Here is a 26,622-nt window from a genome sequence, read left to right on the forward strand (position 1 = left end):
TGGGAACGGCTGCCCCTCCTCCACTTTTGTTTTCGGGCAGGCAGCTTTTCTCCCTCTTGGAAGCGACAGCACCCCACTGTGCCCAAACTCCAGGCAGACAAGACACCAAGCCCAGTCCTCGAGGTCCCCGAGGAGATCCTCCCATCCAACATCCCACCGAGTCCGGGACGGGTCAGGGTTCCACCGGCTCCTTTTGTCTCCAAACTGCTCCTGCTCTACTCAAGTTCTATCCCACTCTAGTACCAATGTAGCTTCTCAACAGGAGGCAGAAAACAGATACATGCTTTTTTAAATTTTCAGACGCTACCTGGCACACACCAGAGTCCACTGCTCTGTCCGCTTCTCTGCATTCAAACCACTTTGTTTCATACAACAACACAAAATGGTTTTGCAGCGCCTTCTTATAGCATTAGCCCTGCCCCTTATGCAAATAGGGTACTGGGGCTCAGGCACATCCCATTGGCCCTCAGCCGCACACTAGGACCAATTGGGACAACAACCAATCATAACAGACCAGGGAAGACAAACAGGCAAGAACGCAGAACGAAGGCTCCCACAGTTTAACTCACACAGGATAGCTCACACACTGTAGTGTTGCGTGCGCAACTCGTAATTTATGTAGTGCTTCACTGACCCTCAACACCCCTACCATGTGACCATAATACCCCACGAACCTTAGACTTAGGGTTAGGTTATTGTATCTTGTTAGGTCTTTAAACAGAGCTAGTCTCAGTTACTCCTAGTTCTAAAACAACACAGATATCAATGTACTGCTATACAAGTGTGTTTATGAACAATTAAAGTGCAATATTTGTATGAGATACAGCTATGGCCAAAAGTTTTGCATCACCCAATAGAATGAACACATTTTTCTTCATAAAGTCAAATGAAACCTGCTGAATAATGTTAGGTTAACATATTAGTGAATGATATACCGCTTGGTAGTTTTCCTTATACTTAACGCAAAACTGACAAAAACTGAAAACTGTAACATCTAACAATAAATACTGGAGGACTATTATGGCTTCCCAAAGACTTTTGTGATATCATTTTGTAGTTTCTTTGTTTAGAATGTTGATAAAAGATCTATATTATGTGAATTTGTTTAGTTTTGTTTAGTTTTTTTTTTTTTTAAATATATCTCAATCCTAAAATTCTTGGTGATGCAAAACTTTTGGCCCCAGCTATACAATATAAATATAGTATTTTTTTTTGTTTGTTTTTTGTTTTTTTCTTGACACACCGCAAAGTTTATGAATGTACTTTATTTGATCTCTTCAGCATAATTCTAAGATTATTAGTGACACAAAAAACAATAAAGTAAATAAGTAAATACAAATTGTTTTATGTAACATTGGAGTCCAGCGAGTCTAGAGGGAGACCTGTTAGTAAATGGGGGTGAATTGCATTAATACAACCTTTTTTTTCAGTATGATCGAACCAACGTTACAGTGGAGATTTCATGAACCCCCTGCTGTTGAAAACAAACAACATTCCAGCTCCAGGACAAAGGGAGTATTTACCAACAAAATAAAATGTGATGAATCCTGTATCAATTTTCTACAAGACTGCGGCTGTCGTTTCCAGGTACTACAAAACGTGCGTTACTGATTTTTAGAAAATATTAAATACACACACACACACACACACACACACAATACAATAAATAAATACGCATACAGTAACTCAATACTGGTACTACCGTATTAGACTGCTGCCCCATTCAAAGCTGCAGATCGATTACTGACACGGTGCCATTGTAAATGTTCTAAACTTACAATACGATAAACACATAATGGCGATTAGCCTCACAGTGATTTAAACATAACTTCATCGATCATGAGTTCCTTTTTACTTTTAATTTGCTGTCTTTTTCTGTGTTCGAAATTCCATGGTTACCAGTCAGAGCGTCAGCGGTCTCCATGACAAACAAACCCTGTAACATCGCTTCATATGATTGGTCTGGCCTCGACATTCATTTGAAGACTGCGCTTCCTGATTTGTAGTAGAGCTGGCAGAGAGTTATTTAATGAGTTTGATTGAAAATAAACTGGAGTGTGACAGGTCACTGGAATATACGAACGCAAAAAATAGACCGATATTTGTAAGGGGCTATCCATCAGTGAAGTATTGTGACAGTTTAGTTAAAGACATGACAAGGGTAAGTACTTTTTTTTATTTTTACTGCTAATTGTATAGTATGTTACTACTAGGTTACTGTACAGTATGTTGACTGTACATTTCCAACGTCCAAGGTCCTGTTGACTGTGACCCGAGGCAGACTGTTCTGTCCAACTGCCACAGACTTGCACGTTCAAATACAAACAGCAAATAATATAATAACAGTGAATGTGTGTAGTAGATGTATTCCAATTTATTTTCGCTAAGTATATATATATATATATATATATATATATATATATATATATCTATATATATATATATATATATATATATATACTTTATGGAGACCTACGCCATAAAGTGAAAGACCTCTGGAGCTGTAAAACAAGTATGTCTAGGAGATTCATATAATCTCTGATAATATGCATATTAGTTGTCAGCACAGAGCCAGCTACTAGCATGTATTGTGTACTCACCGTATGTTAACCATTGTTATATGTTATTTTCAGGATTGAATGTTGTGATAAAATTATCTTAATAAAATATGTATTTAGAGAAAGAAGTTTCTTTACACATAGGGATGGATACCAAACCAGTGATTTTAGTTCATACCAGAATATCCGCGATAATAATAATAATAATAATAATAATAATAATAATAATAATAATAATAATAATAATAATAATAATAATAATAATAATAATAATAATAATAATAATAATAATAATAATAAATAAATAAATAAATAAATAAATAATAATAGTAACACGTGTGCAAACATGCAGATTATTTGTAGGTAAAACAAACACAGAGACACAAGTGTTGTTAGGAGTTACAGTGCCACTACATGAAATTTATACTTGTAATTGCATGAAATAATCCTCAGAGAATGCACAATTGAAGAAATAGCCAGTTTGGATAGAACTGTGTGGTACTTTAGCCTCACCAAAGTGGCCATAAGCAATGCTTGAATGCACGACAAACGCAACTTAAATAATCTGCCAAAAATCCAAAATCCCTGAATACCAACATATTTTGGTTGATGCTTGTAGATATCTATCCAAACATATCTTTGGGTGATTTTTTGGACTCCCTCCACGGAAGTTATTACGGCATAGACTTGGTACAAATTGCCAAAATTCCAATTTCAAAGGGGTTTAATGACCAGTGGTGGCACTTGAAATTAAATGTTTTTCACAGAATTTGGAAGACTGGTACCTAAAGATCTTACAGCAATACTTACATTTTAGGACCCACATCCCCTACAGGGTAAAGGGTTAGGCTGAAGTTCGAATAAAACTCGTCAGTTACCGCTTGTCTTGCAGTTTGCCTGAAGTGAGTAGGGTGCTCCTAGTATTTTTTCCTGAAAAGCCCTATTCAATACGAGTAGAACGAGGTGCTACACATGATGGCATCATCTAAATTGATTTTTCTGGTCAAGGTCCCTTTCTCACTGTAGGTTGACCTTTGCAAGGTCACAGGTTGAAGGGTAAATTTAAAAAAAAATAGCTATCCTTTCTGAACTCAGTCTGAAAACCCCCAGGTGAATTTTTCTAGGAAAATCTGAGACGGACAGGCAACGTCACCAGTTGAGTTGGCATGGAATGACCTGCATGCTATACCAAACATTTTCAGGAAGCCTGTTACCTTTTACATCCTAGGTCATTTCACCCAAGCAGTGTATTTTGCTTCAGAGAATCTTACTAGCTGCAAAGCATGTCAGTTTTTAGGGGAAGCAGCTGGTTGAATACTGACAGGAAAGAAAGTGCAAAAGGGGTGGGGACAAATTTGCTCTCCAGGTTTTTTTTTTTTTTTTTCTCAGCATGTCAGAAAACCCCCAAATGAATTTTTCTAGGAAAATCTATGACAGATGGGCAGTGAAATGTACATTTTCTGGTTGAGTTGGCATGGAATGACCCATGCATTCTTTCACAACTGCACATTTGAGACCTATATATAGAATCTATGAATGGGGTGTATACAGTCAATGTTGATAATGACAAACATCAGTTTTTTACATCACCCAAACAGTGATCTTACATATATGTTTTATTTGACTGGCTTACAACGCAGCTCTATTAAGATCTACCACTATATACAATTAAGATTGCCCCCATTTTGTCCAAGTTTGCAATGAGAAAACAATGTTAATATGACGGTATAAAAGTAGCAAGATAACTTTTCTTACAGAGCCATGGTGATGGTTTACTAAACTCCTTGTTATCTACTAGTTAGTATTTACATTTTAATGTTTTTACCACAGAGTTATTTATTAACTTATAATGTGCTTCTAAGACAGTGCTTCCAAGACAATGAACTGAATTCATTGCAAAAACTAAGTAATACTTTTTATTTTTTTAAAAGCTGCCTAAAGTTGTATGAATCTGATTGATAGGTAAGTACTGTAACCCGTGTTTTTACAAATAATTTTGTACATGAATTTCAAAGTGGAAGTTATAAGAAAGGGACAGTATTGTTTTGACAGTGAAAGCTGTTTAGATAGTTTATAGTGCAATGCATTCTTGTATTTGTAGGAATTAATTTTGAATTCAAAGACCCTGAGGTTTTACAATGCCTGATCACGATAAAAAGGCAAAGAGAACAGACAGGACAACAGACAAGAAAGTGAAGGGGATCCCTGACAAGTAAGAGACATTTTATTTGAATGTTAGGGGTCCTAAGAATGCTGTAGATAATTGTGTATTGTGAATTGTGTATCGATGGATTTTGATGCTGATTAACAAGCTGTGGTGTTGGAGGCTTGATTAAAAAAAAAAAAAAAAAAAAAAAAAAAACTGTTGTCCTCAGATCAGGGGCATAAACAGTGGCAATGTGACCACACACCCCTTAACAGCCAGCACTGTATAATCCAAACTACTTGAAAATAGATTTTGATAAGAAATAATTATTTTGCAGTTTAAATATCTGAAAACAGGCAAGAAAAACATTTCTATTTAACTTTCATTGTTGTCTCTTCCAAACTGCACAAGATGTTATCTGCATACTGAATATTGTTGTTTTTATTCACAGGGAATTTTCTGATCTTAAAAGACTGTTGTCTGTTCTTACAGTTCCAACAAATAAACGGCAGGTAATTCTTACCGCTTTGATTTCAGTAGCCTGTCGTTGTATTAAACTACTGCATCTGGGTGTGTACAGCTATGGTCAAAGGTTTTGCGTCACCCTGTAGAATGAACACATTTTGCTTCATAAAGTTGAATGAAACCTGATGAATAATGTAATGTTAACATATTGAATTACATACTGCCTTGTAGTTTTCCATATACTTAACGAAGAACCGACAAAAATTGAAATATGTAACATTTCGAAATCTAGCATGAAATACTGTACTGAAATACTGGCTTCCGATAGACTTTTGTGTTAACATTTATTTTTTATTTATTTATTTATTTATTTATTTTTATGTTAAACAAAGGATCTAAATTAAGTTTGTGTGTGTTTGTTGTGTGTGTGTGTGTGTGTGTGTGTGTGTGTGTGTGTGTGTGTGTGTATATATATATAGTAACACGACAGGAAGGGGGTTAATATCCTCCCTGCCAAAAACATGTGAAAATGCACATTTCTGTTAATTGTCTTATTGTTAATTAACCCCTGCACCTGGTGATTATTGTAAATTTGAGCCAGGTGCAGGGTATTTAAAGAAAGCAGCCGGTCTGTTCAGGGCTGCTGTGGTGTAAAGGAGCCTGATTGAAGATGTGCTCAATTGTAGTTTAAAAAAAAAAAAAAAAAAAAAAAAGTTACTATGTGAAAGCCTTTTTGTGTGTTTTGTTTGGTTAGTATTTGTGTTACAGATAAACAGCTTAGCTATCCTGTTTGTGTAGTTAGTGCTCGTAAGATCTAGGTGTTTATTTTGTGTTTGTTTGTTTTGTGTTTATTAAAAAGTGCGCGTTAGCGCTTTAAAAACTTCAATCTGTGTGTCTGGGTCTACGTTGGAAGGGGCAAACAAACGACCGCAAGTGCCGGCCAATTTACCAATTCACTCACTCTCTCTCTCTCTCTCTCTCTCTCTCTCTCTCTCTCTCTCTCTCTCTCTCTCTCTCTATATATATATAATATATATATAGAAAGTCTACACCCCCTTGAACTTTTTTCACAAAAGTTTTTATTGAGAAAAAGATTATATATTAAAAATGCAAAACTGAAAGATCATAATTGGATAAGTCTCCACACCCCTGAGTTAATACTTGGTGGAAGCACCTTTGGCAGCAATTACAGATGTGAGTCTGTTGGGATAGGTCTCTGTCAACTTTGCAACCTAGATTTGTCAATATTAGACCATTCTTCTTTACAAAACTGTTCAAGCTCTGTCAAGTTCCTTGGGGAGTGTTGATGGACAGCAATCTTCAAGTAATGCCTTACGTTTTCGATTGGATTTAGGTCGGGGTTCTGACTGGGCCACTCAAGAACATTTACCTTTTTGTTCCTTAGCCACTCCAGTGTAGCTTTGGCTGTGTGCTTTGGGTCGTTGTCATGCTGAAAGGTGAACTTCCATCCCAGTTTCAGCTTTCTCGCAGAGGACAGCAGGTTTTCCTCAAGGACTTTTCTGTTCTTTTCTCATTTTTTCATTTCATTTTCCCTTCTATCCTGACAAGTGCCCTAGTCCCTGCCAATGAGAAACACCCCCATAATATGATGCTTCCACCACCATGCTTTACAGCAGGGATAGTGTTCTTTGGGTGATGCACTGTGCTGTGTTTGTGCCAAACATAAGGCTCTGCATTTAGGCCAAAAAATTGTATTTTAGTTTCGTCAAACCACAAAACTTTTTGCCACATGGCTACAGAATCTGCTGAGTATTTTTATTACATACATCAAAAGTAAAATACAAGCCAGATTTGTAGAGTGCTTGGGATATTGTTGTCACATGCACACTTTGACCAGTCTTGGCCATAAAAGTCTGTAGCTCTTGCAAAGTTGCCATTGGCCTCTTGGTAGTCTCTCTGGTCAGTCTCCTTCTTGCGTGGTCATCCAGTTTGGAGGGACAGCCTGATCTAGGCAGGGTCTTAGTGGTGCCATACACCTTAATAATCAACTTGATCTTTGTCCAAGAGATATTCAAGGCTTTTATATTTTTTTATACCCATCCCCTGATCAGTGCCTTTCAACAACTTTGTCCCAGAGTTCTTTTGAAAGCTCCTTGGTGCTCATGGTTGAGTCTTTGCTTTGAAATGCACTACCTAGCAGAGGGAACGTACAGGAACTGCTGAATTTATCCTGAAATCATGTGAATCACTACAAGGTGGAGGCCACTTGGTGTGTGATTTTGAAGGCAACTGGTTACACCTGAGCTCATTTAGGATTGCTATTACAAGGTGGGGTGGACACTTATCCAACCAAGATATTTCAGTTTTTATTTTTAATTAATTTTCTACAAATGTCTAGAATATATTTTTCACTGGAAGTTGTGGGGTAGGATATGTAGATAAATGAAAAAAACATTTTAATGCATTTTAATTCTAGGCTATTAAGCAACCAAAGGTGAAAAACTTGAAAGAGGGTGTAGACTTTCTATAGGCACTGTATATATTCTTTTTTAAATTTTTTTTTATGATGTCTCAGTCCTAAAATGCAAGGTGATATAAAACTTTTGACCATAGCTGTAGATCTAGTTAAAATAATAATAATACTATTAATAATAATAAATAATAATAATAATAATAATAATAATAATAATAATAATAATAATAATATTTCTGAATTTCTAATTGCAGTTGCCAACTGTGAGCCATAACAATGTCCGCAGCAGTGCTATAAAATCTCATCAGCATTGCTCCTTAGCAAACAGCAGTGGAAACAGAAACAAGACCCAACATCAGCAACCCACTGAGGCAGTTGAACTAGAAACCTTTAGGTATAGCTCCATCCATATACTTTATATGGCTGGTTGGTATAAGAAGTCTCATTTCTTGGTATTCCTAAATTATGATGGTCTGCTATGAGGATTGGTACTCAAAATGTATTTAAATGTATGGATAATTTGCTGTGAGAATGTTTTTATTCCAGAGATGTGGATGACATGAGGTTAATTGTAGTTACTTGTCTTTTTTTTTTTTTTTAAAGAACTATTTCAAGATTCTAGTTATGATCTTGAAATTTACTGTTCCTTTTTTTCTTTCTTTTTATCAAAAAAAGTGCAACTTACAGAAATGAAAGAAGTTTTAGCAGCCTGCCACATCACAAACTGTTTCTGGAAATATTCAGAGCTCTGGTTAAGAACAGACTTACTTGCAGGTATGATGCAACTATGATGCAACTTTTTATTATGCTTTGACTTCCAAATTGTTGCTATTCTCCTGTTATGCCAAAGATAATACTGAAGACTTTATTTGCAATATGTTGTAGGCCATTAACATTTTTAAGAAAAAAAAATATTATTATTATTATTATTATTATTATTTAATTAATAATAACATTAATTATAATAGGCTTCCAAGCCAGAGTGGCTAGGGAGGCCTATTGTTATTGTAAAGATTTTTATTAGGCTTCTAAGTCAGAATCATCCCAGGTTGAATACAATTCAGATGCTAAAAAATTGCGCTCCTGCGTCAGCCAGGATGTTGGCCTGACGCATTTTTTTGATAAACCTTTCAAAATCTTCTTTTTGGGAACCAGTGAACCGATTGATCTGAAACCAAACCCACTTCAAGTTTGTGAAGCAGAAGTTGCTGCGATAAAATTTTACTATCCAAATAGCTGCCACCAAATTCGCCAAAACACGCCCAAACATCAAGCTGCTTCTGTTTGCAAACCTTTTAACCAACTAACTCTTAACTTGGTAGGCATCATCCTGGGGACAATGGAATTCAAATAGGAAAAAATGGTGTTCTTTTGTAAAACAAGATGGTCGCCAGAGCTATGTTTCGTTCTTAAATTTAAAACCACTTCAGTTGAACACGGTTTATTTGATTAACGCCAAAGATGAGCAAGCATCATCCCCATGTCAATACAACTGACAAGCATCATCCCCATGTCAATACAATTGACTTTTTCAAAAATGGCGTTTGTGCATAAACCAATATGGCCACCTGACGCATTTCTTTAAAAACCTTTCAAAATCTTCGGTCAAACTCCTTATAGTGCACATAGGGTTATGGTTACTATATAACACATTTAGGAACCCATATATGCTCTATAAAAAATTACCTTGATTGTGACCTTTGACCTCTCATTAAGGTTATATGTAAAATTAGCTTATACTCCTTACAGTGTATAGATAGGGTCATGGTTACTATAGTGTTTAGTTATAAAGCATCGTGAGATAATGAACTAATGCAGTATTTTGAATTGAAACTGCTCCATAAAACTATCTGTTGCTGACACTTGTGCTGCAATGCTACAGCTTGCCATAATTTCCAACTGGTACTGAGCTTGGAAGCTGTAAAACTGCCTGGCAGTTCTAGTTATTATTATTGTTATTATTATTATTATTATTATTATTATTATTATTATTATTATTATTATTATTATTATTATTATTGTAGTTGCAGTAAAAAAAAAAAAAAAAAAACTATTGTAGTATGGTCTGTTTGACTAAAGTACACATTTAGTTTGCAACTACTGTACCCTCTCAATTTCAGTGAGTGGATTAATCAAGCCCCTCCTGATAACTTCCTGCGAGTGTTGATATGTCTGCGATTACTAATGAGGGAGACATTTTACCAGGTATGTGTTATGCCCTACATAGACTTTCCTTTTTAAAACATTATAAATACACTTGAAAACTGTATTTTGTGTGAGCCTGTTGTTTCTGATTCCATTAGCACACTACTTTGTCAAAATATTGAGGAGCACAGTAAAGTAACTTAAAATCTTTAACAAACACACAATAATACTTGCTGACCAGGTATAAAGTACACATTTCACAAGTTAGATTTTGAGTGGTTTGGAAGAATAAAATGTTTGTGTTTATTTAAAAAAAAAAACCCAGAAATGTAGGTTACTGCAGTGCTCTTAATGTCAATACTGACTTTTTTCTTTTCTTTTAGAAAGAATTTCATGAGCTTCAAGGGGTTGTTTGTCTTGCAAAGGTAATAAAATAATAGTTCTCATATTTCCTGCAATTGTGTTTTGTGAATATTCATTTGATTCATCTAATGCTGTGTTCCTACTGTATTATCCTAAATATTTATCTTAAATTGCATCGGAATATACAGTATGTTACCCAATCAACAGTCTATTTCACATTCTACAAGCTGAATTCTAAATACTGAATATATCGGCAATACTGAATACTTCAGAATTCAATACTGATTAAATACTGAAAGAGAAACACATTTGCAACAGTATAGAATTTTTTTTTTCTGTGCAAAGTTGTTTTTTAAATGCCATGAGAACAGTCTTGGCTGATTATACATTTACCTGATTTCTTGTTTGTTCAATAGCACAATAGTTATTCATTGAAGTTTAGGTCACAGATTGTTACAGTGTGCTACGGGTAGAATGTGCCTTGGATTCTGGGGTATAATTGCACTCTAAAGGGAATCTGATTTAACGAGTCAGAAAGAAAGATTCATGATATAAAAATCCAGTCAATTTACCTAGTTGTTCCAAGGGGGCAGGATGTTATGCTAAGCGCAGGGAGGTGATTAGAGCTGAAAAGAACAGTGCATATACAGTATAGGGCCATGAATTAGCTGTGGAATCTGTTTGATAAATCAATGTAAACAATATGTTTGTCACTAGTACACAGAGACGGTTGCAAATGGATATCTGGAATGTGGAGAACAGCTGTTTCTTGTGGACAGACTGGTCAATATAACGTGTAAGCTTTTTCAACATTCTTCATTATCTGATCTAAGTTACATAAAAAGACTGCAATAAGTTATACATTGTAAGCAAAGTTATCTCTTATTTTCTGTTTAGATATATTTCAGAAACTGGCTGCAGTTGCAGAGCAAAGAGAATGGATTGTTGCATCGGGAGCTCACAAGGTAGGCATCAGTCTGAAGGATCCTTTGCAATGCCTTGTTGGCTGACGAGCTAATACAGTAAAACAAGCTCTCACTTGCTCAGTTAAAACAAATATAAAATGCTTGTGATGACAAGACAAGGGACAATATACAGTATTTTTAAATCATTACTGTAAATCAAGTACTGCAGAATTCTTAACACAATAATCTTTCTTTGTAGACTTTAGTCAAACTCCTTGCAGCCAGGGACAACAGTGTACTGCTGGGTGCTCTTTTGGCTCTAACTAGCTTAGCAGAAAGGTAACTTTTGTAATTTTTTCTGCCATTTATAATATAACATGTCTATGCAATTACATTGTAATTTTACATGTGTTGGTCTAGTAACAATTCTGTTATAAATGATTGTCACTTTCTCAGGGGAGACCCAACTGGGTAACAATTATAGCAATATCACTTTCAATAAACAAATAGGTAAACTTTACAATTAGTTTTTTTCAACAGTATTTATGTCAGGTTTTGGCAGAGTCAAACAGAAAGCTATGTTAAAAAAATAACAATTTCCAGTTACTTCTAAAACATGTATGTTCCTGGTCCCTTGTTGTAGCCCAGAGAATAAAATGAAGATTGGCAAGCTTGCCATTGTGGAAAACCTATTGATGATATTACAGGAATATGATTTGCTCTCAAAAAGGTATGTCGTTTTTTCTTTAAAACTGGATGTTTTACTTTTTCTCTGGTACGTTTGTATTTTAGACACCTTGACTGTCGGAACACTCTTCATTAATGTTTAATTTTTAGAATATAAATCTGTATGATTTCAGCAACAATCTTACAGTGTTTTTTGTTTCTGAGTAATTACACTATTTAAATAGCCTTACATTGGTGGCTGGTGGGCTGAACCCTGTGTTTCTAAACCCTGATTCTCCCAATGTGCCCCTGCGTGTCTCCCCAGGATGGCAGCTGAGCTGCTCCGGCTTCTCTGTGCAGACGCCCAGGTGAGGGAGCAGGTGAAGGTCTATGAAGGGGTTCCCATTCTGCTGAGCCTGCTTCACTCGGAGCACCTCAAGCTGCTGTGGAGTGTGGTGTGGATCCTGGTGCAGCTCTGCGAGGATCCTGAAACCAGTGCAGAGATACGGATCTGGGGAGGCATCAAGCAACTCCTGCATATTTTACAGGGGCAAGTCTTACAACTTTTTTTAACATCAGCTCTGATGAAACACTGCGACTAATTAATAATTGAAGTACAAGTACATGTCATCTGGGATCATGATTATCATTGCTGTGAAAACGAAGCGAAAATTATACAGTATATTATCCTGAAATAAAAGGACTTCAGAATTTTATAATTGTATGAATAATGATAAAGGTTTTAGGATACAGGCAGGAATAATAATTTAGAAACTCCAAATTCTCTGGAGTGTTGTAAGAATGTGACATAGCATTCCTCACGCTATAGAAAGTGCACAGCCAAAACCTGGTACGCCTCAAAAGGTGGGTAAATCACCTCCTCACATTAAAAAGCCATGCAAATTGACCAAAAACTACAGGTTTTTTTTGCATTGAAACAAGTCCGAAAACCGTACGTTAGTTCACGAGACTTCAGCAGTGAAGGTCCCGTTTGTGATGTAACCTTGGCTCACAACTTTCTACTATAATTACAGGTCATAATACATTGTTCTTTATTAACAACTGAGATCTGCTGAAAGTAGCCCTGGCAAGCTTCTTTGACCAAATAGAAAAACATAAGCATGTAGTACGAGGGGTTTAGAGACCTCTTCATTCAGTATTAATTTTTTTAAGTGACACCATTTATTCAGTGTTTCAGATTATTGCCATTTGATTAATAAAATGATACCACTTTATAGTTTAGTAACTAAGCTCTTTGCGAAGCACAGAAAGATATATTTTTTTCATCCTTTACACTTGTGTTATTTTTGTGTTTGGTCTTCGGATAGCTGATTGCATTAAGCCAAGACTTTTCTGTCCGTTAGCAATAGGATGTAATTAATTGTACACTAGCTTTAAGTAGCATCTATCAAGAACAAAAAAGTCACATTTGTACCCCCAAATTTGTTGATCTCATCTAATTCTGATATTAGTTATATTCATACATATGAACATGACTAATATTGTTTTCATATTAGATTCCTTCCTACGTCATCACCTTCTTCAGTGTGCAGTGCCTGTGGCACAATGTCAACAGCTGCCATATTTATCATTACTTACAACAAGCACTGTAAAGCATACAATAATAGGCTACATTTAGAACAAAGATGTGGACAAATAAAAAAAAAACGAGGTTCACACATAACAAGAATTTAAACAAACGTTTTTTTAAAAGAGTGGTGCTGGCAGTTGGTTATCCTTGAGGTACTTCGAGAACAAGCCTGGACACTGGCCATTTAGGAGTTACAAAAATTGCACTGTTGTAGGCGCGACATAGAAACCCATTGCTGGCAGTGCGACGCCTGCACAGCCCAGAAAGGACCACTGGGACAGTCACAAGCTCCCCTACAGAGCTACCAGATGGCTGTGGATGTCATTGGGCCCATCCCGAGGTCTGAGCAAGGGAACTGGTTTGTACTGGTGGCAATGGACTATTTTACTAAATGGCCCAAGGCATACGTTCTACCAGACCAGAGCACACCCACAGTTACTGATGCCCTCCTGGGGGACATGTTCAGCCGCTTTAGGGTACCCGAGGAGCTCCACAGTGATCAGGGCTACAATTTTGAGTCCATGGTCTTCGCTGAGGTGTGCAAGCGGATGGGGATACGGAAGACAGGTACCACCCCCAGGGAGATGGGCTATTTGAGCGGTTTAACCGCACCCTGGCTGTGCAACTGGCCATATGGACTATCCAAGACCAACAGGACTGTGACTACTACTTACCCCTGCCTCTCTTCACCTACCGGACAGCTATCCAGGAGTCCATGGAGTGTATGCTGGCAGCTTTGATGTTCGGGAGGGAGCTACGTGCCCCCGTGGACCTACTCTTTGGCCGACCACCTCCGCTCTGGGGGGCCATGACTAAGTGCACGAACAGCAAGACTGGCTGGACCAGGTCCACCAATTTTCTCAGGAGCGGCTAGCGGGCACTGGATTGAAGCAGAAGCGAGTCTACAATGTGCGGAGCAGGGGGTGGGACTTCCAGCCAGGGGAGAACGTCTGGGTGCACTGGCCCCAGAGTAAGTGGGAGGGTCCCTGTGAGGTTCTTCTCCAGCTTTCAGAGGTGTTGTATCAGGTCCGGCTGCAGACTGGGGTGGAAGGTGATCCTCCACCAGGACTGACTTGCCCCCTATCCGCCAGGGTTTGACCAAGGGGGGATCAACCCTACACCACTGGACTCAGGTGCTACACCGGCATCACCCACATGGCCTTTTTTGTTGGAGTAGAAGAACCCGTCAGGCCCCGTAAAGGCTACAGGACAGTTTCTTGAGTTAGGGCAGTGAACGAGACATCTCATTGCAGGAGGGGATAGTGTAGCGATTCTGGGAGGTTGAGGCGCTGGGAGAGTGTAAATTGTGTGGTTGTGTGTGCGTGCAGGGGTTGCATAGTGTGTGTGTGTGTAGGGGAACTGGGTTGCAGGAATGTTGTGAAAGACGTGGGGGGCAGGGGTCTGGCATAAGGGGTGGGAGAGCGAGGGGATATAAGGGGGTGCATGGAAATGACTGGGAGATTGAGGAAGATAAGAGTGAGAAAGTTGTTTGGAGAGAGATAGAGCGGGAAAGGTTAAGGGTGCAGAAAAAACAAATACAAGTAAAATATTTTATTTTCATTTTTGACTCCCAGTTCCCTTCTCCTTACTTTATGATTTATTTTCGTGCTATTTGTGTTAAAAAATAAATAGCTACAATATATATAATAATATATGGGCTGCTGTGCATTACGAGAAAATATTTAATCTCGGGTTTCTGTGACACCATAAACCACTTAAGCTATTTTTATTATTACACGGATTTCAAAAATATGATAAAATATGTTGTTCAAGATATCTGTCAATATATAATGCATAAATATAATAACAGATGGCGAATTCAGAATAGTATCATTGTAATCTATAAAAAGATGCCACGTACTGGGTCTATAAAGAAAAGACAAGGCACGTTGCTTAAGAAAATGTAGGTCTTTATTCGGCAGCAATCCCGATCCCCAGTTTCACTGTCTGATCAGGGCCTCTAGAAGGGCCCTGCCCCTATAGCAATGTTGCTAGGAGACAGCAACGCAAGGAGAGTGGCTTCCACAGCAGCAGGCTTGTAGGGAGGGAGGCTTATATACACAGTGTCAGGTTTGTACTTACTAATGTTTTTTTTTCGTTATAGGTAAGATTTAGATTCGTCAAATTTTGTTTTCTTGGACATGTTTACATGTTCTTGTTGATTAATAAAAGTTTTTCAAGCATCGGTGTCGGCTGGGTGTTGAAAACAGGACATGTGAGTTTGTGACAAATGTTTTTTGCATGCGCTAATGCAATACTTTTTGACGTCACAAAGGTGCAATATGACGGTTTTTTTTAGCATGGGTCAAAGTGTAAATATAGCTACTATCCATGTAATGTAATATATATATATATATATATATATATATATATATATATAGTGGTGGGCAACCATATGAAAATTGGATATTTTTATAACACAATTGCAACGGTGAACATATATAGTAGAGAGTCAATTATCCAAACTAATTTGGATTTGCATAATTGATTTGTATGGATAAACGTACCATATACCAAATTTTGAAAATCATCAAAGAATACAATTCAGCACAACTTGGACATATTACAGAACTTTAGGAATCATTAAAAAATTCAGCAAAATGTTTCTATACTTTTGATACTTGCTGATAAGGCACTGTAATAACGTGCAATTGAAATTAATAAAATAAAAGTTCTTAGCTGCTCAATAACAAACAGGATCTCCAGCCTTTACTGACGAAATAGAAGAAAAATCAAGAATGAGGTGACTGTTTTAATTTGCCTACCTGCAGCAATTTAAAGCACACAAAGCTCCATCGGAGGTTTTGGTGGTCTGAATAAATTTTGTAACTTTCATTTGCCTCAGTCTGCCTGTACTTTTTTTGGTAGCTAAATCTCGTATCCGTTTTAGCAGCAGAAGCTGTGTGTGTAATACACCACATGTAATTCATCACGTGATTACAGGTGCATTTCGTTGATTAGACAGTACAGTTAATGAAAGATCACATAATTGATTCTCTACTGTATACCCGTTTAGATGTTAACAGGTATTTACATATGAAAAGCAATAACTTACTTTAACTTAGTGGTGCTTTGCTTCATAATTTCCATTGAGAAAAACAAGGTCTTGTTATGTTGTTTTACTATTCCATCATCAGCCACCTCAAAACCAAAATATTTCTATACTTCATTTAACAGACTTTGGGGTTGTTCATTTTCTAGCCAATCCGGAAGTAATTGAATCTTCAGCTGCTGTGCATATAAATACTGACTAACGACACCTCTAAAACTATTAAGCATGGTGTCATGCCAAATATTCCATTATTTTGAGATGTGTTTTGCTGTTTAAAAAGCAAATCAGATTTATATTATCTAATGTTGATATTCAGGTTTTTGACAAGTTGAATTCAGATTATTATTATTATTATTATTATTATTATTATTATTATTATTATTATTATTATTAGTAGTAGTTGTAGTCGTAGTAGTAGTATATAATATTATGTAGTGGTAAATGTGGGGTAGCCTACTGTAGATTTTCTACCAGTATTTTGAAAATTAACCTAAAGTGACTGATTTTAGCTTAGGTACAGTTAAAGTTAAATTGCTGAAGTTACAGTTCTGTAGGAAAACTTGTATATGCAGTCAAAAAATAATATATGTGTAGTACACAGTGCTTTCATATAGGATGTTGGTATTTTGTATTTTTTTTGTATTTGTATAACTACGTCTGGGTTTTGTTTCCCTTGTTTTTTTTTTTTATTATATTTTTTTGGTGGCCAAATGAGGCAGGCCGGACTTGCGGTTCTTCACCACAACCTCACCCCAGTTTAAGAAAGCGGCACGATATCAGCAGTCATGCAAGGCTAAATTGGTTATATTTTAATATTAATTAGGTCATTTGAATATGGAAGGAGAATTTCTCTCCCTAAAATAAATAGGATGTTTGTTTACCAATAAAAACCTTAAACTAGCATTGTTTTCTTTTTCTGGTCTTTCCTAAAGAGACAGAGACTTTGTATCTGATCGGTCCTCTATCGGAAGTTTATCCAGTGCCAATGCTTCTGGAAGAATTCAGCAGCAGCACATATCAGAAGAGCTGAGTCCTCAAGAGATCTGGGAAAACATACTGTCACTGCAAGCAGGTGGGCATTTTGGGTTTAGAATTCAAATTAAGTATTTTGTCAATTGATAACCGCAGCTGAATTTAGGGACTGAATACTGTCCACATATCTTATAAGCATAGGTGACAGGGATACACACACCAAAGCAGACATTCTGAAGACCCGCGATTACTGTGTATGGGTGATGAAAACATATGAAAACATGCCTTTAACAGTCTTTACTTGGTGTGCATATTTTTATAGCTAGAATTACCTTATGATGGTGAACAGACTGTAGGGTTTCCACAAAACACATAACTTACTGTGGCAGCCACTGTGTTGTACCTTTAACCCCAAATAGCCACAATTTTTTTTATATGTGTCCTTTTGAACGCTTATTTTATTCATTGTCTTGTTGTGTCATAATATCATATAATATCTGCATGTAGTTTGAACCACACATCTTAAAAAGCTGTCATTTGCAATACAGATACTTCAGTAATGTTTGACAGCTGTGTATCATTGTGTAATCTGTTTCCATTAATTTTCATTTCAGCCTGCTGTGCTGCTCTGACAGAACTCGTTCTAAATGATACTAATGCACACCAAGTTGTCCAGGTAGACTTTTTGATACACTATCTGAGTGTCACAAACATACAGAATAATACTATAGTGAGGTTGCATGCCCATCGAGAGAAATTTTGGGCCCCAGCACATAAATCTAAATGGGTTTTATTAATTACTTTTAACCATTAGTCCATCTTGGATTTATTATGCATGCTGAACTAACTTTGAGTTTTAATAGTTCAAGTAACATGACAATTCAAATAAAAAAGTGAACATGTGCTGCATTGTTTTGTTAAAATTGCAAATCGACTTGGTTGTACAATGCATGTGGTACAACACCATCTCTGACTGTAAACCACCTGTCGAAAGTAGAAGGCACCGATTGAGCAGCTGCCCCAGTGCTGCAGCCTGTACTGCAGTACAACGTGTAGGAGTAATTTTAAAAGGGTAATGTTGTGTTTACAACATATCAAAATATGAGCATTAAATACTTATGTTAAAGTAAATTAATTTGTCTCTTTGTAAGTGCAACACTGTAAATGCTGTATTATTTTTTTACTAATATTTATTTGGAGGTTACCAAGACAAAGTAGCACAATTGTTACTTTTTTTCTTCCTCGATTTGTGCAATAAGTTATAAGATTAGACTTAACAAAATATGTTATGCATAGTTAACGCAAGTCGTTATGTATTTGTCATTGTTTATTCAAATCTTTTTATATATATATATTTTTTATAAATGAGTCAAATATGAAATGTTGACCTGTTTGATATGCTGCCATTTATACGTATTACTTAAGTGTTATAAATGATAGATTTTGATTAATTTGTGACTGTTTATTCCTAATTATTCTCTACAACTTAAAAAAAAAAAAAAAACATGGTGCGGTATGATCAGAATTGCATGGTGGGCCGAGACTGGTCAGTCAAACTTGAAAGTGTGTCACTTATTACCACCCCTGTAACTGCGACATCACACCTGATTCAAAGAGGGATGTCTTCTTGACTTATAGACCAACCAATCATCAACTTTTTGAGCGATTAATAGGTGGTTACGGCTTTGAAAATACTGCCACAAAGTTGTGTCGCCCCCCCCCCCTTTCCCCCTCTCGTCAGCACTAATTTACATGTATTGAAGTCACCAGCATGCGTCATGATTATTTACTTGTTATGGCAAGGGATGTGCATTACTGTTGTACTTGTTGGAGTTCATGCAGTATCTTTTTATAATTTTATACAAGTGTATTAAATAATACTGTACATGCTAAAGACTAACAACACGTACATTTCTTTTCACAGGAAAATGGAGTGTATGTAATAGGAAGGTTAATTCTGCCACATAAGCAAAAGATTGCACCAAAAAAAGAAATGCTGCAGGTATGTAATAAAACAGTGTTTTGCCATTTGAACTTTGAAAATCAGCTCTCTGTATCATTCTTTAATTTACACAGAACACTTTGTCCATTTACTGTATAATCTTAAAACAATGTTGTGCCCTAGCCTTGTGAAACATTCCTTGATTTTTGCTGGCAAATCTAATAACTGTAACTACACTGAAAAATGTATGCTGAACTGAAAGATAATTCAACTATAATTGAATGTCAGGAAATTACTGAATTTTGACTTCCTTTTTTTTGCCAGTGTTATGCATTTAGGGCTTTGCGTTTTCTCTTCAGTATGGAAAGAAACCGACATCTCTTTAAAAGGTATTTATTAAAAAAAAAAAAATCACAGAATAATTTTCCATTCTTACATATTCAACTGGAATATAACTTGGTTTACAGAAATGCTTTGTAATTTTAGACTTTTTTCTGCAGAAATGTTTGAGATGTTTATTGACATTGGACACTATGTTCGCGACATCACTGCCTATGAAAAACTGGTCGCTACATTTAATACATTTTCCGTAAGTGTTGTTTTTTGGGGTTTTTTTTTTTTTGTTATACTTGCCTCTTCACTAGGGTTACTGTGCTATATGTTCTATAATAATTTTTTTACACTTTGATTTAGGATGATGAACTAAATCAAATCAAAGAAAGTATTGAGACTGTGAACCAGAACAAAGCTCCTTCAAAAATAATCAATGGTTATGCAATTTTAGACCACCTTGGAAGTGGAGCGTTTGGCAGTGTTCATAAGGTATTGTGTATTTTTCGACCTGTTTTTACTAATTTGTATAATTCGAAAACACTAAACAACATTACAACTTATCATAACATTTCATTATTAATATAGGTTGAGAGAAAAACACTTTACACACACAGTGTATATATATATATATATATATATATATATATATATATATATATATATATATATATATATATATATATATATATATATATATATATATATATTATATACACTTTTTTTTACATTTATAAGGGTTCACACTGTTAGATCTAGCATTGCAGTTCCCTTTTGCATCTCTATTATAAAACCGCCTTTGCTTAACTTGATTTGTTGAGACATATCACAAGATTATAATATCCCAACAAAATGAAAATGGGGCAGCACATGTCATTTTTAAAGGCCACTTACTGGGCTAAGGTTAACTGACTGTTACCACCTGTATGTTTATAATATTTATTCAGTTAATATTTTTCATATGGTCATCTTATAGAATGCCAGCTATATATTAACAATACTTGCCCTTGCATTACAAAGGGACCCTTTTTATCAAACAGAATACTAATTTAGTTCGTAAAATATATGAACTTGACACACTGGTTTAGCATTCTGGACCAGTAAGGAGCATAGGGTAGGAAAGTTAAACTTTAGGAGGAAACTTTAAGTCACTTTCCTTGAGACAGATTTACTCATAGATTCAATCATGCTTGAAGTACAAAATCTGAATATTTTCACATGTTTTATTGGTCACATTGGCTGCTCTCTTATGGTTTAAAACTGTGATTATGTTTTTTTACCACAGGTAAGGAAACACAGTGGACAGAACTTGCTTGCTCTGAAGGAAGTTAACCTGCACAATCCTGTCTTTGGGAAAGATAAGAATGATCGAGACAGCAGTGTGGAGAAAATTGTGTCAGAGTTGACCATAATCAAAGAGCAGGTACTGAATCATTCACTTTCTGTACATTAGGAAAGAGGGATAGGTAAGATACATAATGTGCATGTAATGTTTACACACAGGTATTTCATTTAGGAAAGAGCAGCAATTTTAAATGACCTCTCATATTTGCACCGAGATATTTTAGATATTTTTTTTCCCAGACAATCTGCCCCTGTATTCAGTTTTATAATTTTCTGCTGAATAGAAATACAATTTTTGTACATACACAGGTATTTACATTATAATGTATTGCTAAGCAAGTGAATCTCATCCCATACCCAATTAAGTGATTTGTGGTCAAAATGTCATCAGTCGTCAAAGTATGACTGTGCAGGATGTCTTTTATACTGTCCCATTTTGAAATTCCCAAACTAGATGATATATCGGTGAACAAGAAAAAAAAAAAAGAATAAAAAAGAGTCCTTTGATAGGTATCTTATGAAGGCATACAGAATGTGAACATTGACAGATTGTTGTTGTTTTTCATGTGTAGTAAACAATAACAAGGATGGAGTGAATACCCATGTAATTTAGTATGTACATTCATGTCTTTTTCTTTTTTCTTTTTACTGCCATCTAAGCTGCAACATCCAAACATAGTCAAATATTACAAGACCTTCTTAGAAAGTAAGTATATATGTATGTATTTATAAACAATATCATTCTAGTACGTCCCAATAATATACATTGATAATTAATACTATACAATATACAATACACAATACAATACACATTTATTTTTACATGAAACAAAACATCTCATGCGTACACTCCAGTTCCACAGCTGAGGAGCACAACAGCAAAAAGATCTGGCTCCAGTTGTTTTAAGATGACTTTTTGGAACGGTTCTGCATTTTCTGATTTCAAATAATGACTAGGATTATAGAGTTAGTAGTTCTTGGATATAGGATGGACCTAATCCATGAAGGGCCATGAAGGATAAATTATTGCAACAACTTTAAAATCAGTCCGGTAGCTCACTGGTTACCAATGTAAGGACCTAAGCACCTGAGTAATGTGTTGAGAACGATTTCAAGTTTAGTGGCAGATATACCAGCAAGCAAAGAGTTGCAATAGTCAATATGAGAAATTATAAATGCATGTGTCAGCATCTTTGAATAGTATAGTACAGTACAGAATCTATAGTACCGTTTTTGGCATTTGATTTGATATTATAATCCAGTTTTTTTTTTTTTTTTTTTTTTAGATGACAGATTGTTAATAGTTATGGAGCTAATAGAAGGGGCTCCTCTTAGAGAACACTTTAATTCTCTCAAGGAAAAACAGCAACAGTTTACAGAAGAACGAATCTGGAATATCTTTATACAAGTAAGGACACACAACTTGTATTAATGTACAATAATATTATATGTAATATGTTTAATATTACTGTTACGATTTACCTACATTTTTAATATTATATTTGTTGGCAAATATCTATATTTACCTTGTTTTTGTTTCATTTAGTACCAGTTCCATTTCATTTTTAAACATGCTGTACTACCATTTGCCCAAGGCTGGAATGTCTTGTTGTGTGCACCTGGTACAGTTCTAGATTAATATTTTTCTATATTTATGTTTGGTAATATTGAATATCACTTGATATACATAAATAAAACACATTACATACACATGTGTATATGTTGTGAAAACGTTATCAAAGTTATAGCCTCAGCGTTTCTGTTTTGTATTTTCAGATATGTTTAGCACTGCGTTATTTGCACAAAGAGAAAAGAATTGTACATAGAGACCTTACACCAAACAATATCATGCTGGGTGAAAAGGATAAAGTAACTATAAGTAAGTGTCATGTCCGATACTAAACAGAATGATTGTGTTTCTTACAGTTTGGTGTGCAGCAAGCCTGTATAAGGAGTGTGTATACTCCACAGTGTACAGCCATAGAGAGACAATAGTACTTTGGATTATAACTTCTATTTAGTGATCTTAAAACAAATGCAGTAATTTTAATTCAAATAAATCAACTTTTGATAATGCCGTATTGTACTGTCCAGAATAATCTCTTTATTTGTTATGAAATATTAAAATGCACATAAATGCACGCTCTTACCTATATAGCTTTTAAAGATATGTATGTATTCAGACAAATGTGTATGTGTCCAGACAGCAAACGGTACTGCACTGCGCTACACGAATCTGTCTTGCTCTGAAAAGCGCTCTCTGTTAAATGAAGTGACGTCCCAATTAAACAACATAAATAGCATTGGGAAGAACCATCTCCCAGAGTTCTATCTCAGTTAACAGAACTCACCATTATCAGTGTCCGAATAAAGTGGCACCGACTGTTCTTCCAAAGATACTACATTGGAACGCTTTACTTAAATACAGTATGTGCATTGGTGGAAACTGCATTAAAACACTAGATGGCAGTGTTGAATTAAGAGATGTTGTAGAAGCACAATACTTTACAGTAGCTTACAAATTAAAACTGGTGAAAAGGTTTATAACTAAATCTAAGTATGCTGGCACACATACTATATACTAAATACTAAACATACTAAATCCTAAACTGGTTACAGTTATATGAGTTTTAACTGAGGGTAGGACCTTTAATGAGAGGGCACTATTGCTATAACCAACTTTTTCTAATTCAAATTCCATTTCCAGTTCCTTTTTAAAATCAATTCCAAATTCCAATTCAAATTCCCATTCCCTTTTAATCAATTCCAGAGTTAAGGTCAATTCCAATTCCAACTTCAGTGCCAAGTCCTTCAAATGATTGGAATTGGAATTGATTAAAAGGGAATCGATTAAAAGGGTATGGGGATGGGAATTTAATTTAAATAGAATAGGAACTGAAAAAAGGAATTGACCTCAACCCTGATAACCACCGAAATATACATTTTAATGTCTACCATGTACTGAGAAAAAAAGTTATTTAAAACAATTATAAAGTAAAAGAAAATGACAAACATTCCATATGTCTCCAGCCAGTTTTTTTTTATCTGAATAACATAAAACAGAAAGCACAGCCAATTAATGCTGATCTGCTCACAAATTATATTTTGTTCTCAGTTTCTGGTTAAATATGTGATATGAATAACAATTTCATTAACTACCTGTAATTTCCATTTTAGCTGACTTTGGCCTTGCAAAGCAAAAACAGGAAAACAGCAAGCTTACCTCAGTGGTTGGGACCATTCTGTACTCCTGGTAAGTATTAACATGAATCGTCTATCTGTATAAATATGTGTCTTTTTCTCTATCTATCAAATATAACTACACATACTGTACATATTTAAACCATGTGATATACAATGAACTGGTTTTATTCTTACAAACAATTGTGAGATGTATGCCTTTTTTTCTTATGCATTTCTGCTATTAACATTTGTGCATTCTTTTTAAAGGTTACTAGTATATATTTACTGGTTGACAAAATTAATCATTAAGTTTAATATAACAAACAAAATGGAAGGGAAAGCTGTTACTGTGGCAGAGCTGAGGCTAAAACAAATGTATTTAATGTATGTAATTGTAAGGAATATGTAGTAGGTGGTCAGGTGTCAATTGAAGAGTTGATAAATCAACCCTGGTCACCTGCCTTTAAAATAGGCTGGAGAGCCAGCCCTTTGTTCTTTGCTTATACTTCTTTTGTTTGATGCTTTTGACAAGCCTGGAGGGGAAGAAAAATAACCAGAGCTACAGCACCGATCACTGTGCGTTTAACCAGGGTGATCTACAGCACCGATCACTGTGCGTTTAACCAGGATCATAGGTACATAGGTAGGGATTCATTTAGGGGATTTTAATCCCGCCTAAATTTATTTAGTTTGTGTTTCCCTTTTAGTGGGATCAGTGCCTGGCCTGTGTTTGGCTGTAGCTGTTTTCTCACTGTGTTTTGTTTTGTATTTTGTAATAATGTACACCTGTGTGTATGTCCTTCCGCACTAGGGCTACCATTGCTGGTACCCTAGTGGCGGCCACGTACAACTGCACCTGGCTGCTTGTTTATTAATAAAGCATGGATGCCTCAGTGGCGTTTTCAACTACAAACCCTCTGTGTCTCTCTGATCTCTCAGTGGATACCCACACAGTAACGGAACACCCCTGTTACACTTGTCAGAGTGGGATCCGCTGAGTCCTGCCAAGGCATGGCAAGACCACCTGCCAGGGAGAGACATGGAGAGGACGGAGGGGAGAAACTTACTGGGGGCCAGCCACCTAAAGAATCTGGTAGATTTTGTAGGCCTGAAGCCTGAAGTCCAGCTCAAGGGGATTCGCAGGCAGTACCCGGCACTCATAGAGTCCTTGGAGGCCATGACAGAGGTTGTGGACTGGATCTATGAGGAGTGGGAGGCTGAGCAGCCAAGGTTGGGACACAGACAAGGACACAGTCTGGGACCTAGAATGGGAGGAGCCTGATGTCAAGAGCGAGGCAGAAGATCTGCTGTCCCATGAGGAAGCCACTGCCGTGTCCAGAGGCACTGCCGCTGCAGACATACGTGGGAGAAGTTCTCCTGGTGGAGGAGCAGGGGCCTCAGCAGCCACCAGAGGCACTGCTGAGGGAAACCGAGAAGGAGGGGCTACCTACCCAAGAGCCAAAGAAGGAGGAGTTGCCTACCTGAGGACAAGAGAAGGAGGAGCTGCCTGCCCGAGTGACAAAAAGGGAGGTTGCTGTCCTGCGTGACCAAGGGGGAGGAGCCACCGTCCCAACAGCCAGAGGGACAGGAGCCGCCATCGGTACGAGCGGTACCATGTCCATGCCCAACTCAACTGCTGCTACACATGCTGCTGAGGGGAGAGTGACGGCAGCCAGGCATGCTACCGCCAGCGCTCCTACAATCTACGCATCAAGAGGGTTCAGCACCACTGCTGGAGTGCCCAACACTATTGTTGCCAACACCACGGCTGGAGTGCTTTGCTCCAGTGCCACTGCTGGTGGGCCCTTTGCAAGTGACACCAGCAGTAAGCCCGGGCTTGTACCGGTGCCGGGACCGTCTGCTGGAAAGGAGCCCCAAGAAGAGACTAATGGGACACTGGGTTAGTAGGGGTAGGCCGGGGATTGAATGGCCGCCCCCTTAAAGAAGCCTAGGGTTCACCATGCAGGTTTATCAGGCGCCCCTATGCAGCCTAGTAAATAGCCGGGATCTAATGTTGGGACCAGCTGGCATCAGACAGCAAGGTGTGCGAGTGGTAGAGAGCAGCCATGTCTGCCTAGTGTTTGATAGAGGCCAGCTGAGCCCCAACCTTCCCTCCCACCCACCGGTGTGTTTATTGAAAATTTGGGTGAAAATTTCAACTGGACCCAGAGGGGTTCAATTCTAAGTGGGAGGGTATGTGGCAGGGCTGAGGCCTGCCCCTGTTATTAGTATGGTTTTGTTTGTAACTAACAAAATTTGTTTATTTTATATAATTGAAAGGAATGTGCAGCAGGAGGTCAGGTGTCAATTTAAGAATTGATAATTAATTAACCCTGGCCATTTGCCTTTAAAAAGGGGCTGGAGGGCTAGCCCTTTGTTCTTTGCTTGTACTTCTTTTGTTTATGCTTTTGACAAGTCTGGAGGGGAAGGAAAATAACCCTCACCACTATGTGTGGAACCAGGGTGAGCTACACCATAGATCACTGTGTGTTTAACCAGGGTGAGCTACAGCACTGATCACTGTGC

At 36.9% G+C, this 26,622-nt stretch overlaps 1 protein-coding gene across 1 annotated transcript in view; it reads left to right on the plus strand.

Annotated features, from left to right (window-relative positions):
* The first annotated feature begins 4,666 nt into the window (after nt 1-4,666).
* Nucleotides 4,667-26,622, plus strand: part of nek10 (NIMA-related kinase 10) — a 53,257-nt gene continuing 31,301 nt past the window's right edge. The window contains exons 1-22 of the mRNA XM_041246735.1: nt 4,667-4,770; nt 5,156-5,216; nt 7,858-7,997; nt 8,279-8,377; nt 9,724-9,808; nt 10,132-10,173; nt 10,829-10,907; nt 11,009-11,076; nt 11,276-11,355; nt 11,660-11,746; nt 12,008-12,232; nt 17,258-17,397; nt 17,912-17,973; nt 19,222-19,299; nt 19,564-19,628; nt 19,726-19,828; nt 19,933-20,061; nt 20,855-20,992; nt 21,574-21,619; nt 22,200-22,321; nt 22,690-22,792; nt 24,091-24,166. Of these exons, the coding sequence (XP_041102669.1) occupies nt 4,697-4,770; nt 5,156-5,216; nt 7,858-7,997; nt 8,279-8,377; nt 9,724-9,808; nt 10,132-10,173; nt 10,829-10,907; nt 11,009-11,076; nt 11,276-11,355; nt 11,660-11,746; nt 12,008-12,232; nt 17,258-17,397; nt 17,912-17,973; nt 19,222-19,299; nt 19,564-19,628; nt 19,726-19,828; nt 19,933-20,061; nt 20,855-20,992; nt 21,574-21,619; nt 22,200-22,321; nt 22,690-22,792; nt 24,091-24,166 (2,102 nt within the window). The 5' untranslated portion in view covers nt 4,667-4,696. The remainder of the gene's footprint in view (nt 4,771-5,155; nt 5,217-7,857; nt 7,998-8,278; nt 8,378-9,723; nt 9,809-10,131; nt 10,174-10,828; nt 10,908-11,008; nt 11,077-11,275; nt 11,356-11,659; nt 11,747-12,007; nt 12,233-17,257; nt 17,398-17,911; nt 17,974-19,221; nt 19,300-19,563; nt 19,629-19,725; nt 19,829-19,932; nt 20,062-20,854; nt 20,993-21,573; nt 21,620-22,199; nt 22,322-22,689; nt 22,793-24,090; nt 24,167-26,622) is intronic.

The sequence above is a fragment of the Polyodon spathula genome, chromosome 4 (genome assembly GCF_017654505.1).
Source record: "Polyodon spathula isolate WHYD16114869_AA chromosome 4, ASM1765450v1, whole genome shotgun sequence".
In the NCBI taxonomy this organism is placed as follows: Eukaryota; Metazoa; Chordata; class Actinopteri; order Acipenseriformes; family Polyodontidae; genus Polyodon; species Polyodon spathula.